Genomic DNA, 20,518 nt, shown 5'->3' with positions numbered 1-20,518 from the left:
TGACTTGCTATGTAGCAGTCCTTGTCATCTTCAGATGGAGTTGACTGTCTTCAGTAGGATCCTTTTCCAGGCCCAATGTAGGGTGGTCACTTTTTTAATATGAGTGCTTTGAGAATGAATGCATGTCCCATCGCTTCTTCATTTCAAACTTTTGAAAACCTGAACTCCTTTTTTTCCTTAAACCTTTTCTCTTTTCTTCTTTTCTCAATCTTTGATGACTTCATTATCTTTCCTTTTGCCCAACTCACAACCTTGGGAGTCCCTACTGACTCCTACTTTTCCTTCTCTCCTCACATATCTTGCCATGCCTTGTTCACTTCAGTATCTGCTTCTACTTCTCTTTCCATTGCCAAAATCTCAGTATACTTTTTTCTGATCTTCCTCCTAGATTGTGGTAAACTTCTGTCTCACTACCCAGCTCTTGCCTCTTCATCTAGTAACATAATACAAATTTCTTCTTTGCCCCTTGTGTTGATATCAGTTATTCCATACTCCATTTCCCTCACCTGGTTCCCAGTCTCCTCCTTCATAAAGTTCTGTAACTCACCTGCATCTTTGTCCTCATTGTCTGCTTCACCCCTGTTCATGTTTTACTCTATGCTGTATGCATCTGCCTTGCTGAACCGTTCTTCCATTCACATTTCTGTGGGAATTTTGTCCCCCACACTGCTACATGTGTTTGAAAGAACCAAAAGTGATAAACACTTTCATACACAATAAATCATTTGGCTTTGGAACTCATTGCCAGAGGATGTAGTTGAGGCCAAGAATTTGGCAAGATTCAAAGAGGGACTAGAAATTTATGGGGGCAATAAGAGTATCCAGAGTTGTCATAGTTAATGCTAATAAAATAGTACTAGAAGAAGGAGAGAACCTCATGTTTCAGAGTTTGTCAGTATCTTATGATGAGACTTTCATGGAGGGTAGGCAACTCCACGGCTACCTATAGTGGGTTTTCTTGCACTTTTCTGTGAAATATCTGGTCCTGGCCACTGCGGGAGGCAGGAGGTTAGACTAGGTTGACCACAGGTTTGACCTAGTATGGTAGTTTCTGTGTTTCTAAAGTGCTATGTACACTAGGGTGCTGTAGCAATAATAATGAAGAGATGGGATTCTTGAGGCTCTAACTCTTCTCTTCTCCTTTGCTTGCTCCACCATGGTTGTAAAGAATGAATTAGCCACTAATGTTTTGTTTTGATGTAATTAATTCATGACTATTCTATACTTCCTTCCTTCCCTCCCTGCCTCTCTCCCACCCCTCCCTCCCCCACCCCCAAAAAATAAACAACTGGTGTCTTTGAACAACATTTTAAATTATTTGAAAGACTGTGATCCAGGCATCACTGCCTTGGAAACATGTCATGTTACAGCCTGGCACAAGGGAGAACTAAAATGTATTCTACTCAACTGTCCTCTCTTTTTAAAATGTCAAACAATGGAAAGAAGGAGAACCTTCAGTTTCTTTTTGGTCTACACTGAATATCCTTTCTTATCTTGGCAATTAGGTCTTGTATAGTCTAAGGTCACTGATATTCCTTGTAATAGTATTAAAAAGTGACTAGCTTACAGAAAGCTGGTTGACAAAACTTGTCTCTGGAATTCTGAGGTTTTTTCCCCTCCCACCCCCCCTTGTGCTCTTTACCAGCTGGTGACTGAAGGTCAAAAAACAAAACTACTTTTCCAAATGAAGAGATCTTGGAATCAGTTCAGAGCTGCATCAGTATTTAGTTATCTGCTGAAATAAATATATTTATTTTTGAGTGGACAGCAATTTTGAGATATTTAGTAATTGATTTAAGGCCTGATCCTGCAAACCCTATTCCCTAATTGAAGTCAGTGGGAGTACTTATCTGAGCAAGGGATTTGTGGTGTGACTTATTAAGAAATAGAGTTGTGCTCAATTCCCATTTTAAAGAGATGTTGTTTGGTAGTATAAACCCAGAACTTTGTTTTTATTTGTATTTTTGCATTTGCTTTTAAAGAGTCTTAATCCTTTTGAGTATTATTTACAATGAAGATAAGCAATTTGTTTTTAAAAAATTATTTCAAACCTGATGTCTCTTTAATGCAATTTGTCTTGGGGTTGGGGGGAGAAGCTGAGTGGGTTGAATAACGAAAACCACATAGTGCACCCAAACCTCGTTGCCGTACATTTGCTTCTGTAAGCATTTAAATATAACGGGATGAGTGCATAGAGGATAGGCAGAATCAGTCTGGTGCATGAGCTAGCTATGGCCAGACATGCTTAATGCAGCCATTTGGAATCTGCTACAGAAAAACAGTAGCCAACTAAAGCCTTTGAAATCTTTTAGTCTCAAACATCTTTTTTCATTCCTCTAATAATACGCGTGTGTGTGTTTGCGTGTACACATGCTATTTAGCAGGCTGCTCTTTATCAGAAGAGTACATAGGTCCCTTTTGGATCCTAATTATAGCCTTGGCTTGGAAACAACTGAAGGGAAAATAACAAAAGCAAAAACCATTTCACTAAGTGCCTGAAAAACTGTGAAGGAAGGAGACCAAGCTCTGTTGCTATACCTCCAGCATAAATGAGGCATAGTGTGAGTAAACACATCTGTGCACAGGAAAAAAACCTTTTGCAAAGTGTTGATGGTAAATCTGTTCCAGTTCACTCAGTTGAAGTATACTGCCTCTGAGCAGAAGAAACTATTCCTTTAGAAACTATATAGTACTGATAGAGTGAGAGTTTTAAATGTAACTTGTTGAGTCAGTGTCTATCATTTGCAGTTTATTGTGTTAAAGACATAAGCGGCATGACTCTTATAAAGTAAAAGCACTATTGACTCTGACCTGTGGATAATGCCAATCAGAAAAATTTAGTTTTTCACTCACTGTAGTTGTCATCCAATATGGTTAACCCATGAGCCTTCACCTGCATTCAAATTTGCATTGTTTAATATAAGGGACCTTGTACATCCTATTGTATCTGAGGCTAAAATTCTGTTGATTAGGTTCTAGTGGTGGCCTATGGAATGCTGTTCTGTTACCATGGCCCCTTGCTGAGACTGCTCTTATCTGGTCAGATTTTGGTGTTTTCTTTGTTTTTGTGCCTACTCGTTTGCCTTGCTGTGCTTAACTTGACGCAGACTTGTGAAAGGGGCATAAAATCATTGCTATCTGTAAACTTCAGGTTGCTAACACTAATGTCTGGTCAACATGTTATGTTGACCTATTTGTGCATGTGTCTACACTCAGTTGTCTCCAGCTGATTTAAGAGCCCTATTATGGAGACGCAGTAAAACCACCTCCCCAAATGGTGTTGAGCCATAGTTGATCTACTGAGATCAATGCAGTGTGAGTGTGAAACTGTGACCTTTGTCGACCCAGTAGTCCTCCAGCAGATGTCCCCACAATGTCCCATGCCCTGTGACAGTGATTGCTCTGGTAATTATTGTAAACACCACTGCCCATGGATCACAGAGACTGGAAAGTCCTCCCCCTCAACCCCCCGAAAACATCCCACATGTTTTTGAAATGCCCTTTTCTGATTTCCCAGTTTTGTGAGCACAATTAGCAGTTCTCCCTTGTGTACAACTGACCAACCAATCATGCTGTCTCTACGCACTAGACATGCTTCTCCTTGGAGTAGGCATTAGGAATTGGGTCTCCTGGGCCTGCTATGAAAAGTCTGTGTGAGCACAGCTGTGGACCAGCCATAGAAACATGGACATATGTGAAAAGGAGTAGGGAAGATATCTGCAGTGAGATTCTGAGAGCCACTGCTGCACTGGACTGCGAACAAAGTCCCTGGAGTGCCAACATGTCAGACAGCTTGGAGACGGACAGAGAGGAGAGGAGACAGTCTCAGCAGGAAAGAAGGAGATGCACCAGAGGATAATGGGTCATCTTAGGCAACAAACCTAAATGCTGCAGACCCTGGTTGACTTATCGGTCCAAAAATCCTAGACTTCCCACCCTTTGCAGTCCTTAGAGAACTCCATGGTAGCAGTTCCCTGCACTCCACATCATGCCACATGGCATCATTGGCCTCATCTTTACCCCCATCACTCCATGACATGGGACAGCAAGGAAAACCACACCTTCACATACCCGGACCTGTGTGAACCACAGTTAATGTTCTTGCAGCTAGAAGCGACAATATTTGTGCACTGAAATGGACAGAAATGTTTGCTGCCTTTCAAATTTTAAATTTCTCTTTTGTTATGTTGGTTTATGTTGCATTGCCTGTTCTATTGCACAGTGTTTTTCTGCACTGTTTTTGACACAATAAATTTGTTTTTTGAAAATGAAGAATTTTATTAGTTCAAAACCCACCATGCAGAATGCTTAGTGGTATTCAAAGCACCCAGTATGTGTAACCGTACAGCACCACAGAAGTGATAGGTTAAGGAGATGCCCAGTCCTATACATAAATGTACAGCAAGCATTGCATAATTCATAGCTTCAGTAAAACGCACAGTCAGTTATAAATGTACAGCAAGCACAACATGGTTCCTAACAGCACCCAAAGCCAGGATCAGTCTAGCACAGAACGATACTGTGGCTGACCATTAAAGTGCTCTTTCAAAGCCCACCTCAACAGCATAACTCCACATTGAGCTCTTATAATGACCCATGTGTCTCGCTGTTTGAACTCAGCAGGCAGCTGCTCCACCTTCACCCTGGTGGCAGCTTCCCCCCACCCCCCTTGCCTCATCAATATTATGCGCACACACCATGCAGCTATAACCATTGGGTTGGTTTTTCTCATTGAGATCCAGTCTAGTGAGTAAATACCACCAGTATCCCTTCAGTCTACCAAAAGCACATTCAACTGTCATTCTGCACTGCTGAGCTGTAGTTGAACATTTCCTTGGTGCTGTTAAGGTGGTTAGTGTATAGCTTTATGAGCAAGGGGTAGGCTGAGTCCCCTTGAATCACTGTTGGCATTTAAGTATTGTCCAAGGGTAATCTGGTTTGGAAAGAGTGCCCCTGTGTGCAGCTTTCCGGACAGTCCTGTGTTCTTAAAGATGCAAGTATCATGCATTTTCCTTCACCAGCCCATGTTGATATTGGTAAAGCATCCCTGATGATCCATCAGTGTTTTCATAACCATAGAAAAATAGCCTTTTCTATTGATGTGCTCTGTGGCAATGTGGACTGGTGCCAAACTAGTGAAATGCTATCTGTCTATTGTGCCCCTGCTGCAAATCCATCCACTATGAACTGCATGTTGCTGAGTCACAGTCCTGTGTATCAGGAGATGATTAATGGACCTACATGCTTGTGTGACAACAGCCCCCATTGTGGATTTTTCAACTCTAAAATGCTTATCCATTGACTGGTAGCAATCTGGTATTAAAAGCATCCAGAGCGTGATCACCACACACTTCTCCCCTGTCAACGGATCTCTCGTTCTGCTGTCCCTGCAAAGAAAGGTAGGGGTGAGCTTGGACCACAGATCTAGAAATGTGGCCTTTCGCATCCGAGAGTTCTGCAGCCACTGCTCATTGTACCAAACCTGCATTACAGAACAATCCCATCAGTCAGTGATCTTTTCTCTCATCCAGAAGCGGGGTATTTCCTCTGGTTATCCAAACAGAAGAGGATCATGCATCCTGTATTTACAGTGTTCATGAGAACAGCACAGCTCTTCAGTCTCCATGCTCCTGTTAAAGATACTGGTGGACACTGAAAATCCTGTGTGGGTTTGTGGGATTAAAAAAAGTGAAAATTATGGGACATAGATGACATTATGCAGTGGAGAAAATTACATATTGGGAACTTGACTTCAAGATCCCACAGATCCCTGTGCTTACTCATTTCTACCACACCACATGTGAAAATTTCCCAAAAGGCATTGCAAAGATTGTGGCATGTGGCACCCTGGGATACCTACTGGGGTGCCCCACATTTTGCTTAGACACAGGCACTCCTGGTGAGTACATGCCATACCCATACAAGCAGCCAAGTATGCACGTACAGGGGTGATGTACTAACTTCGGAGGCTGCATGCTGACATAAGTTGTCACCCAAAGTTTGTAGTGTAGACATGGCCTTAAAGTCATATTTTTGGAGTGGCAGCTCTTCTAACAGTTTCTATCTTCCTCAGTACAGTTTGATGGGTCATCGATAAAGACAGGGCTTGAGGCAAGCTGCCAGCTATGGAGTTGTGCCCGTTGCTGCTTTTACTGTTTTCATAGCATTGCTGCTATTGATTCAGAAGTGAACTTTAACAGCTATATCATACAGATTTCTTTATAATAAACCTTGTAGTTTTGTTCTGATGTCTGTAATGAATGACAATAAAGAAAAAGTCTAGCCATAAGGATTACATTCTGTAATGTAGTAAAAAAGAGAAACAGCTGCTTGCATGGGAAGACTCTCTTTTTTTTTAAGCATATTTGAAGTTAAGAAAATACTTGTATCTATGTCCCTGTGCTATGTTTAAAAAGACCATTAAAGCTTTGGGACTCTACTGTTACCAGTGGGCTTGGAAAAGGTAATCATGTAAGTCTGAGTGAACTAATTCCATAAGTAATTTAAAAGAATAGTTTTTATGGACGCTGCTTGTCCTCGCATTGGGCCTAACTCATTTCAGTTTTGAATGTTTCCTTGGCACGTTGTGAATTTGTAGGCATTTCCAGCTGTATTACTGGTGAGCAGATGTAAGTGAAATGTAAACCTTCTGGAGGCTATTGTCCTTGTCAGTTAGCGAGATTTTTAAACTGCTGCATATCACAAACTTTTTTGTTTTTAAATCTAGGCTATTATCAGGAAAGCATTTTCTGGGACACTTCAAAGAGGAACTTTATCTGAGTTGCACACTATTAACTTGTAATAAATTTTATCCCTCGATTAATGTCAGATCCTTTTATAAATCCAGTCCTCAGTTTGACACAAATGATCTGCTGAAAGCAGATGGTAAGCTACTGTTTTGTGCCCTCATTTAAATAGAAAAGCTGTACCGTGGTAGGAGGATGAAGGAGGGGTATAGTGCTGCTGACATACAGTAGATTACTGGGAACGGTCCGGTGAGAATTAAATCCAGGCAATGACAATGTACCATCTGTGTTGTAACACTGGGAGACTTATTTTTTCCTCTGTTACTGAGGCAAAATTTTCAGATGTTTTGGTGAACGTATCTTATTTCTTCTGGTAATAGGACCTCACCATTTGGTTAAAGGGACACTGTCAGTCTGTTCAAGACCCAAAGCCTAACAGCTTGTAAAGGACCCAAATAACATTTTAAATAACTTGCAAGGGATTTACCTTCCTAATTTGGGGAGCTCTAAGCAGGTTTAGTATGTTTTAAACAGAGAAAACACACGTCAGATATTTCTATCAAGGACAAATTGAATAAATATAAAATCTGTACTGTGCTCTTCATGTCACCAGAAGCTTTAGAACAGTGGTGGGCAAGCTGCAGCCCATCAGGGTAATCTGTTGGCGGGCCACAAGACAGTTTCTTTACATTGACCGTCCACAGGCACGGCCACCCGCAGCTCCCAGTGGCTGCAGTTCGCCGTTCCTGGCCAATGGGAGCTGTGGGAAGCGGCGGCCAGCATTCCATTGTAATGGAATTGCTAGTATTTTTATTGAGGTTTGCATTAGGTTTCACTCTCAACCTTTTTTCAACAAATTTTTTGTCTTTTCTTAACCCTTGTAAGAACCTTTTGAGAAATTTACCTGGAGTATACTTGTTTGATTGCTAATCTTCAGTAACACTTCAGTAAGTCTCTTCTGAAAATTTATCTATTGTTACAACAAGTACCAAAGATTGCTATAAGTGGAAGATGCTTTAGAGAGAATTCTTTTTCAGTTCGTTTACTTTGTGCACTTGACAGTACTTTTCATATAGTCATTTTTCCATAATGGTTTGAGTGGACCTTTCACAAGACCAGGATAGGGGGAGGGAGAGAATTATTTTACTAAGAGAAACCGGAAAATGTAATTGTAAAATTGATAGGGGGGACTCGGATGCAGCATAGTACCTGAAACTACCTTTAATTTGCTCTTTAAAATGGACAATATTTAAAGTTTGTGTCCTTTAATTGAAATCTCCCTTCTTTGTTGCTTTTTATTGCAGCAGCAGCGTTCATGTTGCATTTTGTCTTTCAGTAAAGCCATATGTTGGTTTATTAGGTAACTAGATTAACAGCAGCACATTGTAATGTGTATGACTTCATAAAATAAACTTATTATATTGTGTATTTAATGGTGTAGTAGATCCTAATGCCTAAATACTGCTACATATTATAAAAATTCAAGGCTTCTTAACTTTTAAAAAAAAAAAAAAGCTAAAAATAAAACCCAGTTGTTTTCTTTTAAAAGAACAAAGCCTTGAAGTTTAAATGGTATGTTTCATAACTATATGTTGAAATGATCAGGGGATTTGCTTTTTGCGTTGAAGGCGATAAGTTAGTGACTTAACCTTGTTCGAATAATAAACGTGCTTGCTTCTGAGTAAGCATTGATTAAGGGACAGTGAAGCAAGCACTTTATCAATGTTAAGACCCACTGTGCTAGCTATATATCCCTCTACTAGTCTTTCTCTGAGCCATTGGGATGAATGAACCCAGCTATATTTGCTTTCGGTGTGACATCTTTATTATACTTTAATACGTTTTAATCACTTATGCTAGTCAAGACCTTTTGAAGACAAATATACAGTGATAACTTAGTGTTTTCAGTGTAAGGCTTGAAATATCTAGACTCTCTGGAACCAAGAGAGCCAACAGAATCAATTCAGTCCTTCCAGATTTTCCAGTTAGATACATTCTGAATTACCACAATTGAGTGTAGGTATGTTGGAAGAAGTGGAAGTCGGCAAGACTCCAGAATCCAAAGTCCTGTCTGATCTGCTATTTGAATTGGGTGTTTGCGCTAGCGTCCTTCACTAACAATTCCCTTTTCCTACTTGTGTGCAGCTTGTAAGTGAAATAATTTCTCTTTTGTCAGATATTTGTTGGAGTTTCTTGATGCATAGAATTAAATTGGTCATTGTTGTTGAAAACTTATTACTAAAATAATTCAGATGGTGTTAGAAACCTGAAAATTTACTACCTTGAAAAGTGTACAGCGTAAATAATGCATAACCATATTTTAGTTATTGAAGTAGCACTTATGTAAATGAGGGCAGAACTGATGCTGAAATCTAGAACACCCAGTATATTTAGAACAGCACTAACTTTCCATTTTTCGAACCAATAAAATGGAATAGCCAATTAGTTTATTCAAACCATGAATGTTTGAAACAGAAAATAGAATAGAGAATCTTCCAATTACTTACTCAATTTTAATTTTAATTTTTTTAGTTTTTTATTATAAAAACCAGACTCTCTCCCTTGCTGAAAAAAGGATGTCTAGAAAGATGTAACTATATTATGTTAGCCTCACGGATCAGAGGAGGATGCCCTCCATGTGAACAATTAGGGCATGGTTTGAGTTTCAGGGGAGGTAACAAGTGGACTGGTAGTTTGAAGGTAAGGATGTAATTTCTGTAGAGGGTGTTGGGGATTCATTGGATTGCTAACAGCAGTCTTTTTTAGGAGTTAGAGTATTTCAAGCTCAGTTTTGCAGTTCTATTTTCTCTTATATTAAACACTTTATTGTAGTTTCTGAAATATTTGTCGTTGGCATAATACTGACATTGTGTGTACCTGGGCCTGAAATCATCAGTCCTGTGAAATTCTATCTACTACAGAATGCTGCATGGCTCCTCAGGCTATCATGAGCACATTAAACCTGTCCTCTGCTCTCTGTGCTGATCTCTCATAGACTATGGAGGCAAGTTCAAAGTGTTGGTCCTTATTTTCAAGGTGCTCAATGTCCTGGGTCCAGCATATATAAAAGATAAGCTTTGGGATGCTGACCACTGTGCTCAACTCTGCTCCTCAGTCACAATTGAACTTTCTACTGTAAGGGTAAAGCTTGTCTGTGCCAGAGACAAGCTTTCTGGAGGACTGATCTAAGGCTGTGGAACAGACACCTACAGGAGCTAAGGACCATAACTAATCTTATGCCTTCCATTCCAACTGGAAGGCATGCTTTGTTGATTTTAACTTCTAACAAACACACAGCAGCATACCTTTTAATAAATAATCTAAGCAACCAATCAGCCTACCAAAACAAAATGCTACACTGTACACACGCTTCTCCCCTGGGGAGAGGATGAGAGAAGATGCTAATCACATGTCACAGACATTAGTCGTGTTGCTTAATGCACTACTGGAAGGTGCTCTGATGTTATGGTGATAAGAAGGGGATAACAACTTGAATAGAATAGAATGTAACTTTTAAAATTGAATTGTTAAAAAGAACTCAATCTCCAGAACTGCATGAGCCAAAACCTCATCTATACAGCAGGTGTCTTTGTGTCCCAGAAGTTATGAATAATAAGATGACATCTAAATGATCTGCAGGATCTGAGAGAGACTGTTTGGGAGTGGAGGAGATATGAATGAAAGCTTTGTCTGCATTTCAAAATCTTTTTTTTTTTTAAATATATAAATTTCCAAATTGGGGAAGGTATGGGAGTATCTTCCTAATATAGTGTCTTCCCTAAGGGTTTAACAAAATAGTTGTGTATAAAAAACAAAAAAAAATGTTGCTCTTTCTGTGAGCTGTGCTATGAAGGTTCCACTGGAAAACAAAATACTACTTAGAAATGCCTCCTTATAATGAAAGTTTAAGGCGTGTATTTTAAATAATATATGTTCAGTCTTAATTTTGTTCCATCTTACAATACAGGGCCTTGTGTTCTTACGCTTTCAGTTAAAACCATAAAAATGAATTCTGAATGAAAAACTTCAGAGAGAGAATATAATTAGTGAGTCCAAGCAGAGCGACAGACAATGAGTGCATCAGGGACCTTGTAACAAAATACAGTATTTGACGGCACTTAGTGAATTGGTGGTGGTGGTGGCTAACTGACTCTATTAAATCTTTATTGGGAAGGACAGGAAGAGGCAATACATGTACGTGCCTATCTCCACATCCCTAGGTTTGTGAAGTGCATTTGGATCAGATCACTGGGCTGTCCCTGAGAAAGAAGAGGTACGATGTAATTCCTGGGGGGACAAAGGAAAGACTTGCTCATCTAAAGCAAGACTCACCTTTCAGTGTTGGAAAAAAACACAGTTGTGTAGTTGCAGACTACTGAAATCACCCAAGTAAACAGACTTTGTTGTTCTGGGTCCAGAGACTTTAATATTAGTTTTCTCCGAGAGGAAGTGTCTATTATTGGGGAGTTATCCTGTTTACTTCACTTTAATAAAAAGAGTTTATCTTACAGGCCTACCATCCTTATTCTTCACTTCCAGAGCCTTGCATTTACCTTTAGATAGGAGGGAATTTTTAATAGATGATGTTTTGATAGTGATTCTTGCCCATTTATTTTTTCTAAATGAAATCAATGGGAAGTAGCTACAAAGCACATTGTTTTGGCAGCCAAACCAAAACATGACTCATAATTAACCCCTTCTCTACTGAATATGGGTTCTTCTGTGCCGTATACTCATTCTGTATTATATAGGAGTGTCAGCAGTGCAATTAAACACCAACTCTTCGGGGATGTACCCAGTGAGTTGGCCATTGGTGGAAGTGTGTGGTTTTTGTCCAGGGTTTTGGGCAACACTGAATTGGTTAAACACTAGTTCTTGCCTGGCAACTCCTGTCATAATATCTAGTTTTGTAGCTGTTAAAGTTGGACTAACAACTTTGATTTTTCTCCACCTCTGTTAATGTTGCTTCCAGTGTGCATTTATGGGTGGAATTTTGTATTGATTTGACATGACAAGACTTGAAAAATTTGAAAGACAACTGTTGTTCTAGTCAGGTATCATTCCAAAAATTGTAGAGGAATAGAGATGTGACTCGGTTGGGATCCGAGAGTACAGTGTGGGTATCTTAGGCCTGGTCTACACTAGGGTGGGGGGTCGAACTAAGGTACGTGACTTCAGCTACGCGAATAGCGTAGCTGAAGTCGAACTACCTTAGTTCGAACTTCTTACCTGTCCAGATGCCGCGGGATCGAAGTCCGTGGCTCCCCCGTCGACTCTGCCACCGCCGTTCGCGGTGGTGGAGTTCGAACTATCGCGTCTAGATTAGATGCGATAGTTCGAACTCCGAGAAGTCGAACGCTACACGTCGACCCGGCGGTAAGTATGGACGTACCCTTAAGCCCCGTGCGTGTTTGCTTTTTCCCCTCTCTCATACATCATGCCTTGCTTATTTTGCTGCACATAGGGCCTGCAAATTGAAACACATTGATGTGTAATTTTTGCTGCTTCCCCCAGCAAGAGAGTAGGAGTAGCTGATGAAGACAAATATTGCCAGTTTTATGTTGCTGCTGTTGAGATTTCATTGTCCATTTTTCCCTACCAAATCCTCTATCAAGCTACAGAATACTAGACCTATTTTGTTTAAAAAAAAAAAAAAATCCTACTAAGAATGTGTATAATCTCTCCTTTTACATATATATGAGTTACATTAAACTTTGTCCTCTGATCTACATTATTCAATACCACACTTCACATACCCTCTTGTAAGTAGGTTGTGCCATCTGGCTCTAACTTTCTTGGATTTTTACTTCTTGAAGAGGGTCCATTGTGTTCTGTCTGGACCTGTAACAATCTTTTAAAAACACATTAATTCAACAGACCTGTAAATTACCCTAAGATCAAATAACTTAGCAACAACATAAATATTACAAATGAACATTATCCTGGAATTCCCACTCGAGTGTCTCTGGGTAGCCATACCAAATCACCTTATAGGTGAGAGAAGAGAAAATGGGCTTTGCAATGCACTCTGGAAGATAACGGAAGTGTTTCATAGGATAAGGTGAGCAAATGAGTTCCAAACGCTAGGGCGAGGGGAGCTAGCTAACAGACAATGTCCTGTCTCTCATACCACTGTGCCTCCACTGACAGCAAGTGTGGTAGCATTTCACAGGGACACAGTTAGGTCCCACTAGCACACACTTAACCTCTGAAGGGAAATAACAGTAGGTTATAGCTGCACAATATTTATTGCTGGTGTTGAAATAACCCACAGTTGACTGTCAGATTCCAGGCTTTTTGCAGGGCTGATTATTGAAAAGTTAAACATTATCCTCCTCTTTGTAAACTGAAGAAATCTGAGCTATGCTAGAAGACATTTGAGTCAATAAATTGGAACTCCAGTGTCATTTTCACTTTCCATAGTTTAACCACACTTTTTAAAGAAACAGTCTTATGCTGTATTTACCCTGCTGACTTGAGAGAACAAGGAGAACGGTGCAGATGGGAATTACTAAGTTATTTGAAACAAACATTAGATATGAAAGTATGAAAGGACATGCTTATCATGCTGTTCCAGGATGGCAGGGCGTACAATCCAGGTCATCACAAATCTCTAGTTCTGCTGTCCTTACCTCATTCTTCTATTTAACATTTCTTCTTTTGAGCATATTTAAGGGGGCTTTTCAAAACTCTCACAGCAGAAGGTATTGTGCAAACTTGTGCACATATGAGGTTTTCTCTCTGGCTGTGCTTAGCATTGATTTTATATTTTAATTGCCTAGTTAAGAAGACTAAATTATGGAATAAGGAAAATTTAAATACAGCATTAAGCTTCAATGTAGGTAATGAGTGGTGGGGGATCTTAAGAGAGTGGGGTGGAAAGGAGAGAGAGGCAACTATTTAAGGATTCAGACTTCTTGAAATGTAATCTTGTGAAGATTTTTAAAACCAGCCTGAAATGATGGTGAAAGGTTAAATTTTGTCTAGTCTGCTGTTTGTTGGGGGCACTCCCTTGATGTAGACTTATGGGTGAGTGGGGAAAACTGTTTTAATTCCTGGAGCCTGCTGCAAAGCAAAGCAAACCTCCATTGAATGGACTAGATGGCTCGGGGCAGCCATTCCCAAACTGTTTTTTCCCCCAAGCAAGCACTTTCTGGTGGACCGTGGCTGCTCCTGTGTTGCTGGCTCTCCTTGTTTCCAGCTACTGAATCACATTAAAGGAAGTTAAAAATACTTTAAATACTTCACTTTCCCACATGAGAAATTGCCGTAATCCATGGTGGTGGTATTAGATCATTGGTGGATCAGGAGATGGTCCATCAGTGGCAAGGATAGGTGTCCACAAGACACTATTAGACTATGATCCACTTCATGAAAATGTTTGAGAACACCTGACTCAGGGGATTGCAATAGGATATGGAGCCTGTCACTTATTATGGATTGTTGGTTCAAATTCATCTCAGGTGAACAGCAATAGAGGTTTTTTTCATGGGATGGTAGCTCACTGTTCAATATAAAATAAGTTCAGTGGGGATTTTGGAGAGTCTCAGTCCAGCTGTTACTACACAGGTGTTGACATAGTAGAATCCTCCAGCACCAGTGACCACTTGATTTGCAGCCTCAGCTAAAAGGACAAGGACTGTGGAACTTCACTCCTTCATCCAGTTCCCCAGAGATCATCCCTTCAGGTCAGGGCTGAGATATCTTGTATTGGAGGGGTCATGAGGGAAACCTTGAATTGCTGCTTGTAGTGGAGGACTTTCCCATCCAGGGCACCTTTCATGAGCAATATGTTTTCAGAGAAAAAGAACCCACAACATACATTAAATAATGGTGACCTATTTGGAACAAATTTTAAAATGGGCTTTGTATAAGAGACTTGCAGTAGTTGCACTGTGCTATCTCAGCTGTTTGGAACAGTAGACATGTACAGAGTTGCAATATTTTTAGGACAATCAGTATTCAGTGGTGTTTGTGTCTGTGGTTGAAAACTTCAAAACAATTTTTATTTATTTTTTAATCTGAAGCATTTTGGTTACTGTGGGAAAATGAACATTTACATTTTTGTAATTTGGGCAAAGTTTTGAATGTTAAATGTGGTAATGCCTAAATGGGTGATGTCTTGAATGTTTCTTAATTCTAAATGAGAACTTTAAATAAATGTTTCTACTTAAGGTTTGGGCTAGAAGGGATTGAAACAGACATGTTTGCCCCATGTAAGCAATGGTAATTTGTTACCACAGATGCATGTGATGTAACTCTCAAAGATTAGTTCTATCCCCTCCAAAGCATGATTATTTCAGGTCCTCTTTATACTTTAAATAGATACGCTCTTCATGTGATTTCCATCTCTTTGTGTCAACAGCCAGGCTGAAGTTGAAGTAAACATGGCATCAGATTAGTGAAATGGACTTAAAAAAAAACCTGCTGTCCATTAGCAGGATAAATGCATTTGAGAAAGCCTTTGCAGTTTAAATTTGAGACTTTTTTTTGCCCATGCAGTGCAAGTATCAATTTCTAAATGCCAAATTCCTTAGGTTTCAGCAGTTTAGTTTACTAAAACCAGATTGCTTAAAGGCAAAGTTATTTAGTTGAAATAGGTACATTTTAAACTTGGCCTCAATAAGCACCATTCTGAGTACTTCTGTATAGTAACGCAGTAATCAAACTAGGTTGGTAGAGGAAATGAAGGGGATTATTTTTTGTTTTAAATTTAATATTTAGATTCTTTAGTCTGTTACAGGTACACTTATTTTTGGTAGGACCTGAAATTTGTTGTTGTAGTAAAACTTTTGATCTTTTGAAGAGTGTTGTTGCTTGTAGGTGGTGTATCTTTTTGGGAGGTTTTTCTTCTGAAACTTCCTGTTTACACCATTTTTTTCAGTTATGTATCTCAGGAAGCGAGATACGGCTGCCACAGAATTTTTGTATAGGATGTTACTAAGAGGCTTGTTTAGTTACATGTCTGTTTCCCCCTACTCCCTTCCCACAAAACAGCACAGGGACAAAGTTTTACTGTAGGGTGAAAAAGAAGACTCGAAAGAAGTGTAAAGCTAGAAATGCTAAGAGAAGTGCACTTTTATTTCTACAAACCTCCTCATTTGCTTTTGTTTGTCTTCTGCAGTTGTCACACTAGAAATATCTCTCATTGACTATTTTGATTAGGCAAGATGGCTGCAATTTTAACTGTGATGCATTCTAAGAGTTGTGGAAAGGAAGTACTAAGGAAATGACACTTGCAGTACCAGAGTTAAGCAGAATCGTTCATGTATCTGAAACACATTTGTTAGTGTAATCCTCACTGTAAAAGGTGTGTGAGTAGACATGGATGAAAAGGTCTCTATTTTTTGAAAAAACTACACTAAGTCAAGTCTAGTTTTACATACGAGTGTGATTTGTCAGTGATAAGATTGCCTTGTATATAAAGCTCAGTAGGCCACAGACCAGAGAGAGCAGCTCTCAGGAAGTGGTGCTTGGAGTGCTTGCTATTTGATTTACAATGGCTAAATGCATGTGTAAACACTGAAGAAATATTATTGTTTACTTTTTTAAAATCTGTTACAGTTTCATCATGACAACAGAGAAGAGTCTAGTGGCTGAGGCCGAGAATCCTAAGCAGCAGCAGCAAAAAGAGGAGGAGGAGGTAGCTGCTGAAACACAGAAGCAAGAGGCTTCTTTGGGCGAGGCTTCCCAACAGGCATCTGAGGGGCATCATCAAACAGGACAGAAACAGAAGGCATCCAACGGTGATACCCCCACACACGAAGACCAGAGCAAGAACAAAGAGCGCTGCACTTCTGAGAGTCGGGGGCTGTCACGCCTCTTTTCATCATTTCTCAAAAGGCCCAAGTCTCAAGTTTCTGAAGAGGGAAAAGAAGTGGAGAGTCCACAAGAGAAAGGTGAAGGAGGTCAGACAGAATCAGATCTAGGAACCAATCCCGATGAAGAAATCCTACTGAAGGCGCCAATAGCAGCTCCTGAACCTGAACTCAGGACTGACCCATCTTTAGATCTTCATTCACTAAGCAGCGCAGAAACACAGGTAAACAAAGTGGATTTGGATTCTCTTTGGCTTCCTAATCAGCTAGCTCATGTAGTCAGGATTATTTGTCAGGTTAAGTAAGGAGTAGAGGTTTGTAATCCTCCTATGTTAGATTTGATCAATGAGAACCCACAAAATTCTGAAAAAAAACCCTTTTTGGAACTTCTAGTATTTGACAGACATTATGCTACATCTGACACTTCCTGCTCTTAGGTTTTTTTTATTCTGCAGTGTGATCTGCTGTCTAATACTTATTCCTACTGTTGTAATCATAATATGTTTAATCTTCAAAGCATTATATAAACACTAACAAAAGCTCCTAAAACACTTACAAAAAATATTGCTCTGAGGAAAGGAAGTTTGTCAGTCGGGATGAGAACTCAGATTACATCCTATGAAAGTTACTTTTAATACTCATTTTTAAATATTCTCATATGTACACTATGGGTAGAAGAAAAGTCAGTAGAAAACACATCATGGAATTTACAGCTGTGTTCAGCAGAAAACAAACAGCAAAACAGACAAGTCCAAGCAACACAAGTGACAGTTCAGAACCTCATGGACCTCGGGTCAGTTTACAACCTTCTCCCACCAGAGTGTTAGGCCCTGTTTTTTCTGTGGCCCCACACATACTTATATTAATTACTTAGAGCCTATGGACTTTGTGTCCAACTAACTACTAGTCATTTTGTGGTTTCCTTAGGCACCTTAAAAATCCTACCCTTAAATGCATAGACCTCGGAGCTTTAAAAGGTAGGTATTATCCCCGTTTTACTGATGGGAAACTGAGGCACCGAATGTTAATAGCCAAATGTTCAAAAGTGGCCTGTGGTTTTAGATACATCGCCTCTTGGCTACTGGACTTGAAATACAATGGGCTTCTTTCTTTTTCTTTCCTACCAGAAGTGCTAAGTATCTGCAACTCGAGTTCAGCTGGCATGGTGGCTGCTCAGCATTTGAAAGAGTCAGGTCCAGGTTGTTTTGAGTTGGACGCCTAAGGTTGATGGCTGTTTGTGAATAATTTAGCCTGGGTATCTCGCCCAAGCAAGTGTGTATAGAGCTGGGAATAGAATCCAGGTCCCTTAATTCCCAGCTCCGTATGTTGGAGGCAGTGTGATCTAGTGGACAGACTAGTGCTGCTTGTCAGTGGTGTAAATAGGAAGCTTATAGCTACAGTAACTCCTCACTTAATGTCGTCCCAGTTAACGTTGTTTCGTTATGTTGCTGATGAGTTAGAGAACATGCTCGTTTAAAGTTGCGCAATGTTCCCTTTAAACGTCGTTTGGCAGCTGCCTTCTTTGTCCACTGCTTGCAGGAAGAGCAGCCTGTTGGAGCTAGCTGGTAGGGGCTTGGAACCAGGGTGGACCAGCAGCCCCCCATCAGCTCCCTGAAGTTCCCTGTGCAGCAGCCGCCCAACAGGCTATCAATTGCTGAGCAGTTCAGCTGTCCCTCCCCGCACTGCCATGTGCTGCTCCTGCCCTCTGCGTTGGAGCTGCTCCTGGGAGCCTCCTGCTTGCTGTGCATAAGGGGGTGGGAGAGGGGTGCTAATGTCAGGGTGTCCCCCTCCCCTTGCTCCTGTCCCCCGCTCCTGTACCTCACCTCCACAGAGTGAGCGTGTGTGTGTGCGGGGGCAAAGTAGCATTTTTTAGGAACATAACTACAACATTAAATGAGGAGTTTGAGAAATTTCCACTTTAAATTGTATAGCATTGCCAAACCAAACATTCAGAAATCATGAGTTAGGCTCCCAAAAATCATGAGATTAAAAAATAATTGTGAAGGTTCTTATTTGTGTTTTGGTTTGAGCCTTTACAATACACTCTGCTTTAGTTTTTTAAAAAAGTTTCTGTCCCTCATGTTTGCAGAGAGAAGCTTGAAAATATGAACTGAGATTTTTATGTAATCACTTGACTCCAGGAGCTGGGCTTTTAAGCAAAACAAATATTATGAGTGAGGTTTGCAATAAAATTGTAGGTATTTGGTACACTGAGTATGTGAACTTGTGCAAAAACAAGCCCCACGGTCAGTGCATACAAGCTAATTTTGACTATAATGTTCAAAATTAGTATTAATGTCCTTTTAAATCCTGACTTTTAACAGATATTTCTACTGTGAAACCATTTATGTGCAGTGTCCTGTTGTAAAGCCTCCGAGCCAGCATTTGTGTCCAAATCCATCTGACTCTCTGCTATCTGATTATCCTATCTCTGTCATAGCAGAAAGCAGCAATCTGTGAACATTGATCAAATTTAAATAATTGCAGATACTAAAGCATGTGTTGGCACAATGGCATGAAGGAAGTCTTCCATTTTAACTATCACTCATAACACAGGAAGACTGATTAGAACGTTGGATCCCAAAATTAAATTCTGCATTATGTGGGTAGGTTTATTGTGATGAAAACTGACACATTCTCAGGGCTCCAATGGAAATGTAGAAAGGACTGTTTTACAATGAAACAATTCTAGGATATTGCGTGTTTTTATGGATTAGCTGAGCATTTTGCCTGCAAGATTGAGGGGTCAGATTGGAAAAATGAGTCTCCAATCTAAAATGAGATGCCATTAACAGTAGATTGAACATGTCTTCATAATATAATCAACCCTGTCCCTTCTGACATGCTTTGATAAACTAATAGCTAATGAGACTGATTTACATTTTCATTAGACTTCAGAATTAACATGCACTTGAACTGAATAACTATCAGTTGACATTTGAGCTGTTTGCTGTTTCAGATTCTTTGCAGACTTGGGCAGACATCACTGAATTGGTTTACATTGAAATGATCTTCAATGAGAAGGGCTAGAAATGTAGTTTAGAAAAAGAAATTGTAGACTTTAGAGCACAAGATACAGCACCAGAGAAAAACTCGAGGTTGCTGAGCCACTGTGAGGTGGCCCACTTTGATCTCTAATGGGATTTAATCACCTACAGTACATTTATGCTGTTTGACGCTACTTGTTTGAAACATGTAAGTAATACATATGGTGTTGTGGGATTTCAGCCTGCTCAGGAGGACAGGAGAGAAGATCAAGACCCAGAGAGCACAGACCTTGAGATTAAGGAAGGAGACGGAGTGCAGGAAGAGTGTTCCAAGGCAGAGTTGAAAAGAGAGAACCCTGAGACAAAGGCAGACCAAGAATTAAAAGCCACCCAGAAATCAGTAAGAAGACACAGAAATATGTACTGCAAGGTTTCCTTGCTGGATGACACCGTTTACGAGTGTGCTTTGGATGTAAGTGCCATTCAGTCTCTTAAAATGGGTGGCGGGGGGGAGAGTTTAGAATTGGGTGATGCTGCCAGTGAAGTAAATGGTTAAAGTCCATTGGAGTAGGACTTCTGCCATAAACAATTTATTTAAGATATGATAAGAATGTGGGGCACTTTGGACATTGGAAAAAAAATTTCAACATTTCTATTTGAGGGATTTTTAAAAAATGCCGTCATCTCACTTGCTGATGCTTTCTCCTTCCTTTGCCCCTATTTCTGATACTCCAGGCTTGAGTGTGATATAATTTCACATCCTCTTAAGATTAGATTATAACTCTAAATAATATTCAGATCAGAGCCATAAAATGTTTCTTGTCAGCTGGATTTGTATGCTTTGCTGGCTTTTCACCCAGAATACCTTGGAAATCTAAGATCACGTGCTGCTGACTAGTAACAGGAAAATAGTTTCAGCAAATCACCACAGAAAAAATGAGATTATCACCACTTAAACTTGGTCAAA

General features: G+C 40.0%; 1 protein-coding gene across 33 annotated transcripts in view; it reads left to right on the top strand.

Annotated features, from left to right (window-relative positions):
* The window catches only part of EPB41 (erythrocyte membrane protein band 4.1), a 160,962-nt gene that overhangs the window by 57,416 nt on the left and 83,028 nt on the right, over positions 1 to 20,518 (top strand). For 32 of the 33 annotated variants that reach the window (XM_044997492.1, XM_044997491.1, XM_044997493.1 and 29 more), the window contains 2 exons: positions 16,311 to 16,788; positions 19,793 to 20,023. In XM_044997492.1, coding sequence (XP_044853427.1) covers positions 16,318 to 16,788; positions 19,793 to 20,023 — 702 coding nt within the window. In that variant the 5' untranslated portion in view covers positions 16,311 to 16,317. Of the gene's footprint in view, positions 1 to 16,310; positions 16,789 to 19,792; positions 20,024 to 20,518 lie in introns of those variants that run through there. The other variant, XM_044997506.1, reaches the window with a different exon arrangement.

This window comes from Mauremys mutica, chromosome 23 (assembly GCF_020497125.1).
Source record: "Mauremys mutica isolate MM-2020 ecotype Southern chromosome 23, ASM2049712v1, whole genome shotgun sequence".
NCBI classification, from domain to species: domain Eukaryota; kingdom Metazoa; phylum Chordata; order Testudines; family Geoemydidae; genus Mauremys; species Mauremys mutica.
This window is presented reverse-complemented; position numbering and strand designations above follow the sequence as displayed.